We start from the raw sequence: 17,685 nt of genomic DNA on the forward strand, positions 1-17,685 counted from the left end.
TACATTCAGAAAGCATGGCACACAAGTTATCAACATCATCATGCTTTACTACCATGTTTGCTTGACCCCTTTTCTTGTCTTTCTTTGGAGCACGACACTCCGTAGATTTGTGTTCGGTTTTCCCACAGTTATAGCAGTTTCCACTGAACCGCTTCTTGCTTGGGTTGTATTTCGGACCAGAAGCCTTCTTCCTCTTTTTGTTATCTTCAACAATATTTGCTCCCATTATTGTTGAATTTCCACGGCCTCTCCTTTCAGCAGCTTTATTGTCCTCTTCGATTCTCAACCGAACAATGAGATCTTCAAGGGACATTTCCTTTCGTTTGTGTTTCAAATAATTTTTGAAGTCCTTCCACAATGGAGGCAACTTCTCAATCATTGCTGCTACTTGGAATGCTTCATTGATGACAAGACCTTCAGCAAGTAGATCATGAATAATCACTTGCAATTCCTGGACTTGGGTAATAACAGACTTGCTATCTACCATTTTGTAGTCCAAAAATTTTGCGGCAACGAATTTCTTCATCCCGACATCTTCAGTTTTATATTTCTTTTCAAGCGCATTCCACAATTCTTTTGACGTCTCCACGCTACTGTATATATTATACAGATTATCATCCAGTCCGCTAAGAATATAATTCTTGCATAAAAAATCAGAATGCTTCCACGCTTCAATCACGAGAAAGCGTTCATTCTCTGGAGTTTTATCTGGCAGATCAGGAACATCTTCCTTGATGAACTTCTGTAGACATAACGTAGTTAAGTAGAAGAACATCTTCTGCTGCCAGCGCTTGAAATCAATCCCGGAAAATTTTCCGGGTTTTTCTGCCGGTGCCAACGCCGGTGTTCGGCTTGTCGATGCGTTGGCAGTCACCATCGGAATAGCTTGGTTTTCGCTTTCAGTCGTCATTTTTTCTGTAAAAGAATGACACAAACAAACGTTTTAACACGTTTTCAAACTGGAGTAAAGAATCACGTAGATTTTAATCTCCAACAAAACGCCACGAAGGCTTTACTCTCCAAAACGGGAGTACACAAAATCACAAAGGTTTTAGTTTGCAGAATAATAAGAATAACACAAATACATAAATAAATATTAAATGCCTTAAGATTGTTATTCCCGCCAATATTGCTGTATTTGTAAATAATAATTCTGCAAAATATAAGTTATCGTAATGAAACAGTAATTAATTCGAGCCCACTGAATTCACAGTGTTTCCTTAAGGAATTTAATCCCCTCCTAGTACCCAAGGTAATGGATTATTTTCTCCCAGGATAGAACGAATCACACACTGGTGTAGCGGTACTTCAAACCCCAGTGTTTAAGCGAACACAAAGTTCGATAGCAAATCACACTTACAGTTGCTTTATTTGAAGTTAAAACAATGCAGAACGAGGGAGTAGAAACTCAAAAAATCGTATGGAAATGCTGAGAAGAAGGAGTGCAATGTATAGCCAAATCTGTTGAGCGATTTTCAGTTTGTTGGTCTTGTGTATTGTGTGTGTCTTTCTTCAACAGCTGCTGCACATATATATAGCAGCCAGTGTTGAAGAAGACCAATCGTCCACCCTCCATGGTGGAGCAAGCATTAGCTTGTTTGTGGAGCAAGCACATTCATGGTGGAAAGAGCATTAGGCGGCTGCCAAATGGTCAATACACGGATTGGAAAATATCCGTTATAAATACGGATAATCTTACGTTAATATTTACTATTAACAAATAAATTTGGTCCAAAAAATTAATCAATCAATCGATCATTTGACCAAATCCAAATCCAAATCCAAATCCAAATCCGAAATTGAATCCGAAGCCGAAGCCGTAGCCGTAGCCGAAGCCGAGCCGAGCGAGCGACGACGACGGCGGCGCGAGGCTTGCTTTCTTCTTAACTCTTTAAGAGCTACAAGAAGAGCAATTATATATATACCCACCAAAAATCTTTTCCTCTTCCAATATGGGACAATGTCTCATTGTCAAGAGGGGAAAACTTAAAATTTTACTCAAAAATTTCATTTTTCCTCCATTTCCCATTCACCCTCATTTTAAGACTATTTTATCTTAAAAAATAAAACCTCAACAATCCCCCACATGAATGGGGAATGGCTATATCACGGAAGTATGCATGAAAAAACTGTGTGATTTACAAGCAAGGATTAATCGCATCTGGATAAGTAGGTTTCCCTTTGAACTTTCCGTAGTAAACTTATGTCGGATATACTCGATCAATCGGTAGATTTGATATCTTTGAACCGTCGATCTTTGTTGTATACCTAGACAACCATAAGTCACACAATCAACCCTTAACCATCTTTGGTTCTCATTGTTGTGTTCGTTTCAGCCATGAACACCGCCTGGTTTCATAAGTGCGTAGAGAACTGGCCTTACAAAGTTCTCCTTGAAGCGGCTAACACTTCACACTTACATAGGTGATTCCTAAACGTGTCATCCTGTAGATACACTATTTGATATACCCCGTATCAAATTTAAAAATCATTAAAAAGCCTTAATGCTTTATCCTTGGTACTGAACATTGTCTCATCACGAGAACGGACTAAAATTTTATTTGACAATGTTGAACCGTCATTAATGAATTTGTTTGATCTCCTTGAACCTAGATCTTGAGATCTCCAGTCTTCTAGGTAGAGTTACCGCCACAATGACTTGTTCTCGGCCATAGCCCCATTCCCCTTGATGATTTCTCAGCTACCTCTCTAGTTAGGCCTTTTGTAAGTGGATCCGACACATTATCACTTGACTTTACATAGTCAATTGTGATAATTCCTCTAGAGAGTAATTGCCTAACGGTTTTATGTCTTCGTCGTATATGACGAGATTTACCGTTATACATAACGCTCCCAGCCCTTCCAATTGCCGCTTGACTATCACAATGTATGCATATTGGTGCCAACGGTTTGGACCAAAATGGAATGTCTTCCAAGAAATTCCGGAGCCATTCAGCTTCTTCACCGGCTTTATCTAAGGCTATGAATTCAGCCTCCATTGTAGAGCGGGCAATACATATTTGTTTGGACGACTTTCAAGATACCGCTCCTCCACCAGTAGTGAATACATATCCACTCGTGGACTTAGAATCAGTTGAACCGGTGATCCAATTTGCATCACAGTATCCCTCAATCACCGCAGGGAATTTACTGTTGTGCAATTCAAAGTTCTGGGTATGTTCTAAATATCCCAAAACTCGTTTCATTGCCATCCAATGAGATTGGCCTGGATTGCTCGTATATCGGCTCAGTTTACTTATAGCACAAGCTATATCTGGTCGTGTACAATTCATGATATACATTAAGCATCCCAACACACGAGCATAATCTAATTGTGATATGCTTTGGCCTTTATTCTTTGCTAATGCAAGATTCACGTCAATTGGAGTCTTTGCAACTTTAAATCCCAAGTGCTTGAATTTTTCAAGTACTGTCTTAATATAATGAGATTGTGACAATGACAGACCTTGAGGAGTTTTATGGATCTTAATTCCTAAAATTAAATCAGCAACTCCCAAGTCTTTCATATCAAACTTGCTATTGAGCATACGCTTAGTAGCATTTATGTTGGCAATGTCATTACTCATTATCAGCATATCATCCACATATAGGCAAACAATGACTATGTGATTTGGAATATTTTTAATGTACACACATTTATCACATTCATTTATCTTAAAACCATTTGACAACATTGTTTGGTCAAATTTCGCATGCCATTGTTTGGGTGCTTGTTTCAGTCCGTAAAGAGACTTAACAAGTCTACATACCTTCTTTTCTTTACCTGGAACCACAAACCCTTCAGGTTGTTCCATGTAAATTTCTTCCTCCAACTCTCCATTTAAGAAGGCCGTCTTAACATCCATTTGATGAATTTCAAGACCATACACTGCAGCTAATGCTACTAACATCCGTATGGACGTAATTCTTGTAACTGGAGAGTATGTATCAAAGTAGTCTAGACCTTCTCGTTGTCTATACCCTTTGACTACGAGTCTTGCCTTGAATTTATCAATAGTGCCATCATCTTTGATTTTTCTCTTAAAAATCCATTTAGAACCCAAAGGTTTATTTCCAGGAGGAAGATCAACCAATTCCCATGTATGGTTGTTCAATATAGATTCTATTTCACTATTGACTGCCTCTTTCCAAAACAATGATTCCGAAGAAATCATAGCTTCTTTAAATGTTTGAGGCTCATTCTCCAATAAGAAAGTCACAAAATCTGGTCCAAATGAAGTAGACGTTCTTTGACGTTTACTACGTCTTGGATCCTCCTGATTACATGTACTTTCTTTTGTTTCTTCCCGAGGTCATTTATATCCTTCACCAAACGACTCACATTCCTTTTTATACGGCTATATATTTTCAAAGAACTCAGCATTATCTGATTCTATAACCGTATTATTATGAATGTCGGAATTTTCTGATTTATGAACCAGAAATCGATATGCTTTACTATTTGTCGCATATCCTATGAAAACACAATCAACGGTTTTCGGTCCTATCTTTACCCTTTTGGGTTTAGGAACTTGCACTTTTGCCAAACACCCCCACACTTTAAAATAATTCAAGTTGGGCTTCCTTCCTTTCCATTTTTCATATGGAATAGATTGTGTTTTGCTATGGGGCACTCGATTTAATATTCGATTAGCCGTAAGAATGGCTTCCCCCCACCAGAACTTATCAATAACGCATTCATCATCTCTTTTAATGTGCGATTCTTTCTTTCCGCAATCCCATTAGATTGGGGCGTGTAAGGGGCTGTTGTTTGATGAATAATTCCATATTCTAAACATATTTCTTCAAAAGGAGATTCATATTCACCACCCCTATCACTTCTTATCATTTTTACTTTCTTGTTAAGTTGCGTTTCAACTTCATTTTTGTATTGCCTGAATGCGTCTATTGCTTCATCTTTACTATTCAGTAAGTAAACATAGCAATATCGAGTACCATCGTCAATAAAAGTTATGAAATACTTCTTTCCACCGCGAGATGGTATTGACTTCATGTCACAAATATCTGTGTGAATTAAGTCTAAAGGATTTGAATTCCTTTCAACTGACTTATAAGGATGTTTAACATACTTAGATTCCATACATGTTTGACATTTTGATTTTTCGCATTCAAACTTAGGCAGTACTTCCAAGTTAATCATTTTTCGTAAGGACATAACCCAAACGTACATGCCATAAATCATTTGACTCAAGTAAGTAAGAAGAAGCTGAAATATTATTATTGTTTTCCACAACCATTACATTCAGATTGAAAAGGCCCTCGGTGAGGTAACCTTTTCCTACAAATATTTCATTCTTACTAATGACAACCTTGTTGGACACAAAAACGCACTTAAAACCGTGTTTAACAAGAAGTCCAGTAGAGACTAAATTCTTTCTCATTTTGGGAACATGAAGGACATTGTTCAAAGTCATGACCTTGCCAGAAGTCATTTTCAGAAATATCTTCCCATATCCTTCAACTTTTGCTGTTGAAGCATTTCCCATATAAACTGTCTCTCCGGGTCCAGCAGGAGCATAAGTAGCAAAAGCTTCTCTAACTGAACAAACATGGCGAGTGGCTCCTGAATCAAACCTCCACAGTTTAGGATTTCCCACCAAGTTACATTCAGAAAGCATGGCACATAAGTTATCAACATCATCATGCTTTACTACCATGTTTGCTTGACCCCTTTTCTTGTCTTTCTTCGGAGCATGACACTCCGTAGATTTGTGTCTGGTTTTTCCACAGTTGTAGCAGTTTCCACTGAACCGCTTCTTGCTTGGGTTGTATTTCGGACTAGAAGCCTTCTTCCTCTTTTTGTTATCTTCAACAATATTTGCTCCCATTATTGTTGAATTTACACGGCCTCTCCTTTCAGCAGCTTTATTGTCCTCTTCGATTCTCAACCGAACAATGAGATCTTTAAGGGACATTTCTTTTCGTTTGTGTTTCAAATAATTTTTGAAGTCCTTCCACAACGGAGGCAACTTCTCAATCATTGCTGCTACTTGGAATGCTTCATTGATGACAAGACCTTCAGCAAGTAGATCATGAATAATCACTTGCAATTTCTGGACTTGGGTAATAACAGACTTGCTATCTACCATTTTGTAGTCCAAAAATTTTGCGGCAACGAATTTCTTCATCCCGGCATCTTCAGTTTTATATTTCTTTTCAAGCGCATTCCACAATTCTTTTGACGTCTCTACGCTACTGTATACATTATACAGATTATCATCCAGTCCGCTAAGAATATAATTCTTGCATAAAAAATTAGAATGCTTCCACGCTTCAATCACCAGAAAGCGTTCATTCTCTGGAGTTTTATCTGGCAGATCAGGAACATCTTCCTTGATGAACTTCTGTAGACATAACGTAGTTAAGTAGAAGAATATCTTCTGCTTCCAGCGCTTGAAATCAATCCCGGAAAATTTTCTGGGTTTTTCTACCGGTGCCAACGCCGGTGTTCGGCTTGTCGATGCGTTGGCAGTCACCATCAGAATAGCTTGGTTTTCGCTTTCAGTCGTCATTTTTTCTGTAAAAGAATGACACAAACAAACGTTTAATACACGTTTTCAAACTGGAGTAAAGAATCACGTAGATTTTAATCTCCAACAAAACGCCACGAAGACTTTACTCTCCAAAATGGGAGTACACAAAATCACAAAGGTTTTAGTTTGTAGAATAATAAGAATAACACAAATACATAAATAAATATTAAATTCCTTAAGATTGTTATTCCCGCCAATATTGCTGTATTTGTAAATAATAATTCTGCAAAATATAAGTTATCGTAATGAAACAGTAATTAATTCGAGCCCACTGAATTCACAGTGTTTCCTTAAGGAATTTAATCCCCTCCTAGTACCCAAGGTAATGGATTATTTCCTCCCAGGATAGAACGAATCACACACTGGTGTAGCGGTACTTCAAACCCCAGTGTTTAAGCGAACACAAAGTTCGGTAGCAAATCACATTTACAGTTGCTTTATTTGAAGTTAAAACAATGCAGAACGAGGGAGTAGAAACTCAGAAAATCGTATGGAAATGCTGAGAGGAAGGAGTGCAATGTATAGCCAAATCTGTTGAGCGATTTTCAGTTTATTGGTCTTGTGTATTGTGTGTGTCTTTCTTCAACAGTTGCTGCACATATATATATAGCAGCCAGTGTTGAAGAAGACCAATCGTCCACCCTCCATGATGGAGCAAGCATTAGCTTGTTTGTGGAGCAAGCACATTCATGGTGGGAAGAGCATTAGGCGGCTGCCAAATGGTCAATACACGGATTGAAAAATATCCGTTACAAATGCGGATAATCTTACGTTAATATTTACTATTAACAAAAAAATTTGGTCCAAAAAATTAATCAATCAATCGATCACTTGACCAAATCCAAATCCCCAAATCCAAATCCAAATCCAAGCCGTAGCCGTAGCCGTAGCCGAAGCCGAGTCGAGCGAACGACGACGACGACGGCGCGAGACTTGCTTTCTTCTTAACTCTTTAAGAGCTACAAGAAGAGCAATTATATATATACCCACCAAAAATCTTTTCCTCTTCCAATATGGGACAATGTCTCATTGTCAAGAGGGGAAAACTTAAAATTTTACTCAAAAATTTCATTTTCCCTCCATTTCCCATTCACCCTTATTTTAAGACTATTTCATCTTAAAAAATAAAACCTCAACACATATAACTAGTGTCAGTTGTATGACGCACAAAATAATATTTTTTTTTGGATGAAATACTCTTCGGTAGAGTGCTCTTTATCTCCAAAGACGAACTTTTGGACATGAATTTGAATTAGTTGGGCTTCAAAACAAATATTAGACGAAGTAAAAACTAAAACGAACAAGAATAACGGTATTTGAAAAAGAAGAACACGAATAACGGTAGAATACTCCATTCGTTTCGAATGACCAGTATGCCCCTAAGCACTGACAGTTAGTACTATATAATATAATTTAATAATGCTAAACGGAAAGAACGACTACTATTTTACTGTTTTAACGCCTTAACTGTCGCTGGCCCCCTCTATAAAGTAGTGGCACTATCGTGAATAAATTAATATCAATAGGGTCACATGGACTTAAAAAGTCCCATTAACCCTTTATTCTTTAATTTCTTACCTTATAAAATTAGGACTAAGTCTAAGAAAATATTGTCGGTAAACATAGTACACCCTCTTCCCTTCTTCCTTTCTCTCGGTGTCTCCGCAGGCCGAGAAACTGAGGATTATAGGCAATAGAGAGTTCAAGCTAGAAGCCTGAACTAGTAAGTTACAAATTCTAGCTTTGTCCTTAATTTACATTATGGAATCTAGTAATTGCCCAAGATGTCATTTCGCCCGTTTTGGTTGTGTCGTGGTTGTGGTTGTGGTTTTTTTCGCCGTCGACATTGCTTCTGCCGGCAGTCTACAACGTGTTAAAGACCCACATTGGCACACTGCCTCAGCCACTTGGTACGGCAGTCCCAACGGTGATGGTAGTACCGGTAAATTTTCTAGTCCTAATCATGTTCGCATTCACTTCTGTTTAGTTTTAATTTATGTGAACATATTTCGCTACGCACGAAATTTAAAAAAAAAATAAATACTTTTTTTAAAAAATTTATGGTCCTAAACAAGTCAAAAAAGGGCTAGAATATTTGTGTGATTATATAAGCTTCTCATTAAAGGTACAATTATAAGTTTAAGTTAAATTGTTATCAAATTTAGAAGGGTCATTCTTTTTGGAACGGATTAAAAAGGAAATAGGTTCACATAAAGTGGAACAGAGTAAGTATTAATAATTACATTATGACATGCTTTTACAGACGTAGAGGAAATGTATAAATTATATATGTGTAAAATTTACTAAACTTTTAATAAATAGTGGAGTAATTAATTTTGAACTCAAGAGTGCAATGTAGTTCACCGACAAGAACTTATAAAATGGTGAAATCAAGTTTAGATTCTGAATTCATTTATTACCTAGACATGCATTACAACTATAGAAACGGGCCAACAACTGAATAAGGACCCGTTTGGCCATGAGTTTTGCCAAAATAAATTTGGGATTTATTTGGCAAACACATGTTTGGCCATAGATTTTGTTCACATTTGAGATTTGGCAAAATCTCAAATCCCAAATCAATTGGTGATTTTGGGCCAAAACATGACCACTACATTTTTAAAAATTTTTAAATATTACCCTAAACTTTTATAGTTTGTAAAAGAGCCCACATTTATTACGACCAACTAAATATTTGATGAATATGCTCCCTTATCAGCTTAATCCTTTGTGCATCTTACTTTTGCTTCTGATTTGTAGGCTAAATGGCTTTCTGAATACTCATATCAATTAACTTTTTCTTTTTAATTAGGAGCCGTAATTCTCTAATGGGATTTCATTGTAATTAATGATTTATATAGTTCATTATAAAAATGATAATTTTATACCAAACTTATTTATGTTCAGGACTATGGTTTGGGATAATGGTACTATTGGGTATTTGTGATAGTTTTTAGAACTTGTGGGGTATAAGTCATGTTTCATATTTTTTCAACTAAAAAGTGAAATATGTTTTGAAAAATCTTGTCCAAACATATTTTCATCTTCAAACCAAACTTCATCCAAATAAGATTTTTTAAAACAAATTTGGGACTCTATGGCCAAACGCTAGCTAAGATAGATATCGAAGATTTAAATATCGACCCAATTAGTTTGAAATTGAGACAACTTAATACCTAGTTGTTATAGTGAGATGGTTCAAGATCCTAACTAATTATTTACTAGTAAGTGATGGAATTTTGGTGTAGGTGGGGCATGTGGGTACGGGTCTATGGTGGACGTGAAGCCATTCAGGGCAAGAGTAGGGGCCGTGAGTTCGATTTTATTCAAAAATGGCGAAGGTTGTGGTGCGTGTTACAAGGTAAAATGCTTGGACAAATCCATTTGCAGTAAAAGAGCCGCGACAGTTATTATTACAGATGAATCTCCAGCATTGACCAAAGGCCGAGTTCATTTCGACCTTAGTGGCTCGGCCTTTGGTCGCATGGCTGTTAAAGGAAATAGCGGCAATCTGCGCAACCGTGGTAAAATCTCCATCATTTACCGTCGGTAAGTTTCATAAGAGCAGTGAATTGAGTTTTTCTTGAGTATAATAACAATCTGTTATATTTTAGTTTTGTCAGTTTGTGCTTAGTGGTTGATTAATTAATTAATTAATGAACAAGGTACACCGTACAATTTTAGTTTAAAAGTTTTGAGAAAATAGTTTACTGTTATAGCTAGGAGTACTATTTTAGGTGACAAGGACACCATTGAGTTCAGTGACTGTGATAGGGTTATACTATTTCACTCTTTTTTCTATTTTCAAACACTTTTTATTACTACTCTTTTTGTTTTAATGACGGTATTTAATGAATATAAAATTTAAGAAAAAAATTACTTTTAAAATATTCGGAAGTATTTTAAACTGTTGCTCTAAAATATATCATGATTATGTTATTTTTTAAAATAATAAAGATTGAAAGTGTGTGGTATAAAATGAAATAAATAGAATAATATATAAATAGAATGGAGTAATATATACATGTATAAATGAACTTCATAATTCTGTTTTTCTGTTGCACGCCTCCATGATTTTTTAGTCCTTTTATGGTCAAAAGCTTCACTGGTTTCTTCCTCGATCGGTTTGCATATAATAGAGTCTGACTACTGACCCACTTTTTTTGTTTGACCAAATTTATTTCACTCTTTTGTGATTGCTGTAACTACCTTCCCTTTTGGGGGGCATTAAAAAAGTAGGTACTACAAGTTTAAACTCAATATTTATTCTATTTCATTTTATTGGATACTAACTCATTTTTTTATTAGGCCGTTTTAAAAAGAACGACATAGTTATATATATTTGAAACAGTCCGTTATATGTTGGTTGGTAACCGGTAAGTATGAATTTGTGGGTGTAGGACTCCGTGCGTTTATCCTGGAAAGAACATTGCCTTTCATGTCAATGCAGGATCAACAGCTTATTGGCTCTCTCTTTTGGTAGAGTTTGAGGATGGAGATGGCGATATTGGATCCATGCATATTAGAGAGGTACGTGTGTTGACTTTATTTTTCTAATATTCCGTGTTTGCATAAGGTTCGGGAAGGGCCCTAATACAAGCATTAATGGTTGCTTCCAGCTCGAACTTGTAATTTATAGGTCACACAGAGATAATTTTATCATTGCACCAAGACTCTTCTTCCTAATTATGCCTTAGTCGAAACTCAAAAACAACGTCTTAAAAGAGTTTAAATTACACAATCATGCAACTTAAGGTAACTGTTACTCTCTGTGGTCCACAATAAGTGAACTTTTGACATTTGGTCGAAAATAAGTATCTTTTTTACATAAGGAATATTTTTTCAAATTCGCCCTTATTTACATATACCAATGTGTCAGATTAATAATATGCAAATTTTAATTAACAGTAATTTAGTCAAAATACATTTTTCTTCTAGGAGTTAGTATTTTCTTAAGGGGTATGCAAAAGGCCAAAAGGTCACCTATAATGGACCGGAGGAATAGTAGCTTTATTTAATAAGCATTTGTTTGTAATCTATAATAACTTTAAGTAACCTAATTACAATAATGATGTAAAAATTAACTTGTATATTCAATCAGTGTAAAAGAAAGTTCACACAAGGTCTCCTCTCTGCACTTTTATGATTATAAAAATGACCGGCTGTTCTCTATATACACTGCCTTAGAAGACTCATTACAATTTACAAGAAATCAAACACATTTCGATGTAGACAAATCCGAGTAATTCGGATGTCTTAAAAAACTATTATAACCACGTGTTGTGCCACAATTGTAATCTTTTTCAAGTGGTCATATGAAAGATTCATTTGGCCAACTTTGACACACTATCTCTGCTATACACCACAGCATTGTTTATAGAATATAATATCTTCTTTTTGGTATGCCAAGTTTGGCCATCTTGGCTTGTTTCTCAAAGCACTTTCTCCACATGCTTTTCTCTCTTTTTTCCCTACAATCCACACTAGTGCACAAGTGCAACATATAGGAAAGTGACTTAAGCCTTTCCAACCAACCATATAGTGCAAAATCGCTTCTTTCCTCATTTTTCCATTTAGGATAGTGGCTTTTCTTGCACTAGAGAGAAGAATAACTGAAAATTTGGTGAGCAATACTATGCACAAAACATCTTGCATTCATGCAGGATTTGGGGAAGGACCGCACCCATAGAGTGTGATGCAGATAGTTTAACCTAATGTAAACATTAGTAGTTACTTTCACGATTCGAAACTTGCAGATTTGGTGCACTTACTAAAAAACAATCCTCTAGTATAATTATTCGGTATATTGAGTAAATTACTCATTTTTTTAAATGAGTACGTGATGACTATATGCCTCGTGGAATAGTAAGGGTGAAATCAAAGAAAAATTTAATGCATTCTTGATTTTCAAATGTATCAAATATTTTGGACAAAATTTGATTGAAGAAAGTAACAGATTAAACTTGCTCGATGGGAGTATGTGTTGAAGTATATTTAATAAATTAATGAAGAATTAATCTAAATAGCCGACCGCTCAAACATTTAAGTTATAAATAGCCGACAGATATATAATTTATGCATATCATATTTATAATTGTATATAATCATGTATAGTTATATACTGGTTAGAAAAAGTAAACATCAAATTCGACCAACTGTTTGTTAAAAAATTCCCTTAACTAATAAGTCTCTTGATTTTACAGGCAAGGTCCAATCAATGGTTAAAGATGACACACCTATGGGGAGCAAATTGGTGCATTATTGGTGGACCATTACAAGGACCATTTTCAGTGAAGTTAACAACACTCTCAAAAAGAAGAACTCTCTCTGCAAGAGATGTTATTCCAAGCAAATGGTCTCCTAAAGCCACTTATACTTCTCGACTTAATTTCTCTAAGTAACACAATATTCAAAAGAACTAATTAAAATAATCTAAAACCCATGACAATAACATATGCCCAAGCTGATTCGAACATCATAACTATAAAAAATAACACCTGCTGAAGTAGCTCTCTTTGTCGATTGGATTTTTTAAAAGGAAAATTAGCCTTTGGATCAGTATAATAATAAGTATCCGAGGCTTATTCCTTTTTTAAACCCTTTTATTGTGGTCTTTTATTGTTGATGTAACTTTCTTTTTCTCTTAATATTTTTTAGGCTGCTTGTAAGGGTTGTTAATAGTAGCCCTCTCCAAAGGAGAGTGAGCCCTTTGGGTTCTTTTATTCCTTTTCTTTTTTGGTGTAAAAGTGATTTTTATGTTTTTTTTTAATTTGGGTTGTAAGTAGTGCGAGGTCTTTCTCTGGTTTTAACTGAGGGAGGACCAATATTATGCATATTTAATGTGTTTTTGCTTATATGAAAACATAAAATGAAGTGTAATGAATGATGTAGGAACCTTCTGTCCTTTGGGTAGTTTTGTTCTGTTTCATATTAGACATTGTGTTTCTGTTGAATTCAATTTAACTTATATATACTAACAATAAAAGGAGATTTTACACTACTAGTGTAATTGAATCTATTTTACGTAGCATGTAACCCACTTTAATTTATCGTAGTTATTTTTTAAGTTGCTATTGTCAAACATTTATACACTGCCAGTGTAAGCGGAATCGAGATTTGAAATTTATGGGTTCCTACAAATGATCTCAAACTAATATACAATAATAATTGGACCAACTGAGTAGATTCCGAGCTAAACATTATTACAAAAACTGATTCGAACTTATGACATTGTGATTTGTAATTAAGGAAAATTAAGGAAGAACCAGGGAGGTCAAGTATGGGCTATGGTGATGAGAGGTGAGAGTCCTCCTCCATCACCATAATCCTTAATTATTAGATGTCTCGAGTTTGAATCGTTAGTATGAAGTCGGCTCTGATAGCGAACGTTTTATGTCAAAAAGGTAACTTTCTAGTGTGAATGCAAATCATTCGGGTCCCAAAGCAGATACGTGACATAAAAGAGCAGTACGGTGCACGAAACATTCATGTTCACGCAGAATTTAGAGAATGATCGTATCCCAATAAGATATGATATTCGCATCCTACCATAACAAGCATCACCGCTTGATTTCACAACTAGACCACTCTACCGTTGAAGGGGCAATGCCAAGGGTGGCCAGTACTTATAAGGGCTTGACTATATCTTTGAAACAAAAATCTATTTCACATGCACAAGAGTTGAGAAGTAGTTCGACTAGTTTGAGTCTGGACAGGCATGATAATGTCCACATGTGGATGCGGTCCCAATTGCTAATGACTGCTACTCCTTTTTTTTTGGATCAAACTGACAAAGAGTAGTTCTGGCCATGTGAATAGGCATGTGTTCAAATCCTCCCATATTAAAGGGAAAGTCGCACTCGTGACAGCATATATGTGATATTTCCCTTGTTGAGTACTCCCTCCGATTACTTGGTTTGATTTGTCACAAAATTAAGAAATAGCAAAAATATACTCTCTTTATTTTAAAAAAAAATTATCCTAGTTTAACTTGGTAGAAACTTTAATAAAGAAAGTGATATTCGATAAACTTAAAAAAAAAAAAAAAGATATCTCCGTTTTAAAAAGGTTTAACCTTTTGAAAAATGATGTTCTTTAAATAGAACGTTGTTGGTATTCTTACATGAGAGAGAATAAGATCAGACAAAAACCGCAGTAGTCAATTTCAGATAATTGTTGTAATAAACTTGTATCTCCAAGCCTTTTTCTCCTTTTGAAATATCTTTCTTTTTCCTTATTCTATGTCAAATTTCTAAAAACTTAAAAGATTGATCTGACATGACATAAAGAGAAGAGGAATGAGAATCATTGGGCTTGATGGCAAAAGAACAAAGGGGTGCCATTTTAATGGATATTTGACAATGATAGACAACTCTAAAGAGTAGTTGACAGCCATTTAGTCAATAATTGACATTCGCATATGTAGTCCAAAAGGTAACCTAATATTAGGTTAAATATGCCAAATAAGGGAAAAGGGGTCTATTTTGTGCCAATCTTTTACCCGAGTCCATGTCGAACTCTAAAGCATGAGAATCGCAGGATACATTTCAAAAAAAAGAAAAAGTCTGACAGCAACAAAGAAAAAATGCTGAAGCAGAAAAGAGAATACCTTTACTTCATATATATGATGGTCAACTATTGCTTTCAAAATTTTCATTCTATCAACCTTGCTTAGTCTTATTAACTACGGGGTTGATTGAATCGAGTATTTTGATTCGAAACATAAATATATTTGTGAGAAATTATTAAACTTCAGCCATTAATCATTATATGTCCTGAATTTGTAACTTAAATCTAATAAGTTCAGTAAGATACCAACCCACGGAGCAGCAGGCTAAGCAGTAAAAAGAAAGAGCGGACATATTAAGTTTAGAAGTATTACTTATCTCAAACCGTATGATTCTTTACTCCGCTATGTTTTTGCCTCGCGAATTGGTCTCCGAAAACCTCGTATCTAGTCATAATTAATTCGATTCAGTCAATACAAATTATTGAAATTAATTCCATATGAAAATACTAATTTTCCAACAAAATCCGAAATTGTACTCAAAAATCGTCCGTGGGGCCCACGTCTTGGAACCCGACAAAAGTTACAAAATATGAACGTCCATTCAACCACGAGTCCAACAATATCAATTTTACCAAATTCTGACATCAACTCGACCTTCAAATCTTAATTTCTTATTTTGAAATCCCTAAGCCCAACATCTAATTTCACCTTAAAAACACGTAATCTAGTCGAAATACTCAATGATAATCCAATATTATTGACTAATAATGATCCCAAGTGACTTACCTCAAGTTTTCCTATGAATTCTCTCTGAAAAATTGCCGAAAACCATGTTGAAAATGTCCAAAATGATAAAAATGTCGAAACCCTCTGTTTTTGTACACTGCCCAGAGGTTCCGCTTCTGCGGAACTTTTAACCGCTTCTGCGCTTTTTCCTTTCGCTTCTGCGCCATTCTCGCTTCTGCGGTCTATTGCACTCCTAGACTAGGCCGCATATGCGACCATGTGGTCGCTTCTGCGGTCGCGCTTCTGCGATATTTCGTCCGCTTATGCGGACCACACGCTTCTGCGATTCCAGGCTCGTTAATTTCTGCAGGTGCAATTGCATCAGTAGGCAACAGCAAGTTTCAATTGTTCTAAGTCCAAATTTGATATGTTAACCATCTGAAACTCACCCGAGGACCCCAGGATCTCAACCAAATATACCAACAAGTCCTAAAATATCATACAAACTTAGTCGAAGTCTCAAATCACATCAAACAACGCTAAAACCACGAATCATACCCCAATTCAAGCTTAATGAAACTAAGAACTTCTAGCTTCTACATTTGATGCTGAAACCTATCAAATCAAGTCCGATTGACCTCAAATTTTGCACACAAGTCATAAATGACATAACAAACCTATGAAAATTTTCAGAACTAGATTCTGGCCCTGATATCAAAAAGTCAACTCCAAACTTAAATTTCTAATTTTGCCATTTCAAGCCTAATTTAGCTACAGGCTTCCAAATAATTTTCTGGACACGTTCCTAAATCCAAAATCACCATACAGAGCTATTGGAATTATCAAAACTTTATTTCGGGGTCGTTTACACATAGCTCGACATCTAGCCAACCTTTTCAACTTAAGTTTTAAAGTTTGAAACTAAGTGTTCCAATTCATTTCAAGACCTCACTGGATCCGAACCAATTACTCTGACAAGTCATATAACAACTGTAAAGCACAAATTGAGCAGTAAATGGGAGAACGGGGTTGTAATACTCAAACCAACCGGCCGGGTCGTTACATTCTCCCCCTCTTAAACAAACGTTCATCCTCAAACGGGTTTAGAATCATACCTAGAGCCTCAAATAGGTGTGGATATTTGCTCCGCATCTCCCGCTCAGTCTCCCAAGTAGCTTCTCCGACTGGCTGGCCTCTGCGCTGTACTTTTACTGAAGCTATATTCTTTGATCTCAACTTTGAAACCTGCCGGTCTAAAATGGCTACTGTCTCCACATCATAAGTTGAATTACCATCCAATTGCACTATGCTAAAATCCAAAACATGAGACGGATCTCCGACATACTTTCGGAGCATAGATACATGAAACGCTGGATAAACACCCGATAAATTAGGTGGCAAGGCAAGTTCATAAGCCACATCTCCAATCTTCTTAAGTATCTCAAAAGGTCTAATATACCTAGGACTCAACTTGCCCTTCTTTCCAAACCTCATAACACCCTTAATAGGAGAAACTTGGAGTAATACCTTCTCTCCTACCATATAAGCAACATCGCGAACCTTCCTGTCAGCATAACTCTTATGTCTAAACTGTGCCGTGCGAAACCGATCCTGAATCAATTTAACCTTCTCCAAAGTATCCTGCACCAAGTCAGTACCCAATAGTCTTGCCTCATCTGGCTCAAACCAACCCACTGGAAACTGACATCGTCTCCCATATAAAGCCTCGTACGGAGCCATCTAAATGCTCGATTGGTAGTTGTTATTGTAAGCAAACTCTGCAAGTAGCAGAAACGGATCCCAAGAACCACCAAAATCTATAACACAAACGCATAACATATCTTCCAATATCTGAAGAATGCGCTCGGACTGTCCGTCTGTCTGAGGGTAAAATGC

The 17,685-nt window shown here is 36.2% G+C and overlaps 1 protein-coding gene across 1 annotated transcript; it reads left to right on the top strand.

The window, feature by feature from the left end:
• The first annotated feature begins 8,139 nt into the window (after positions 1-8,139).
• On the top strand, positions 8,140-13,448 carry LOC107802824 (expansin-B3). Its single transcript, XM_016626402.2, has 4 exons — positions 8,140-8,496; positions 9,803-10,103; positions 10,955-11,084; positions 12,758-13,448. The coding sequence occupies exons 1-4, from the start codon at positions 8,316-8,318 to the stop codon at positions 12,953-12,955; spliced, it is 810 nt and encodes a 269-aa protein (XP_016481888.1). The 5' UTR covers positions 8,140-8,315; the 3' UTR covers positions 12,956-13,448.
• Positions 13,449-17,685: the final 4,237 nt, after the last annotated feature.

The sequence above is a fragment of the Nicotiana tabacum genome, chromosome 23 (assembly GCF_000715075.1).
Source record: "Nicotiana tabacum cultivar K326 chromosome 23, ASM71507v2, whole genome shotgun sequence".
Taxonomy (NCBI): domain Eukaryota; kingdom Viridiplantae; phylum Streptophyta; class Magnoliopsida; order Solanales; family Solanaceae; genus Nicotiana; species Nicotiana tabacum.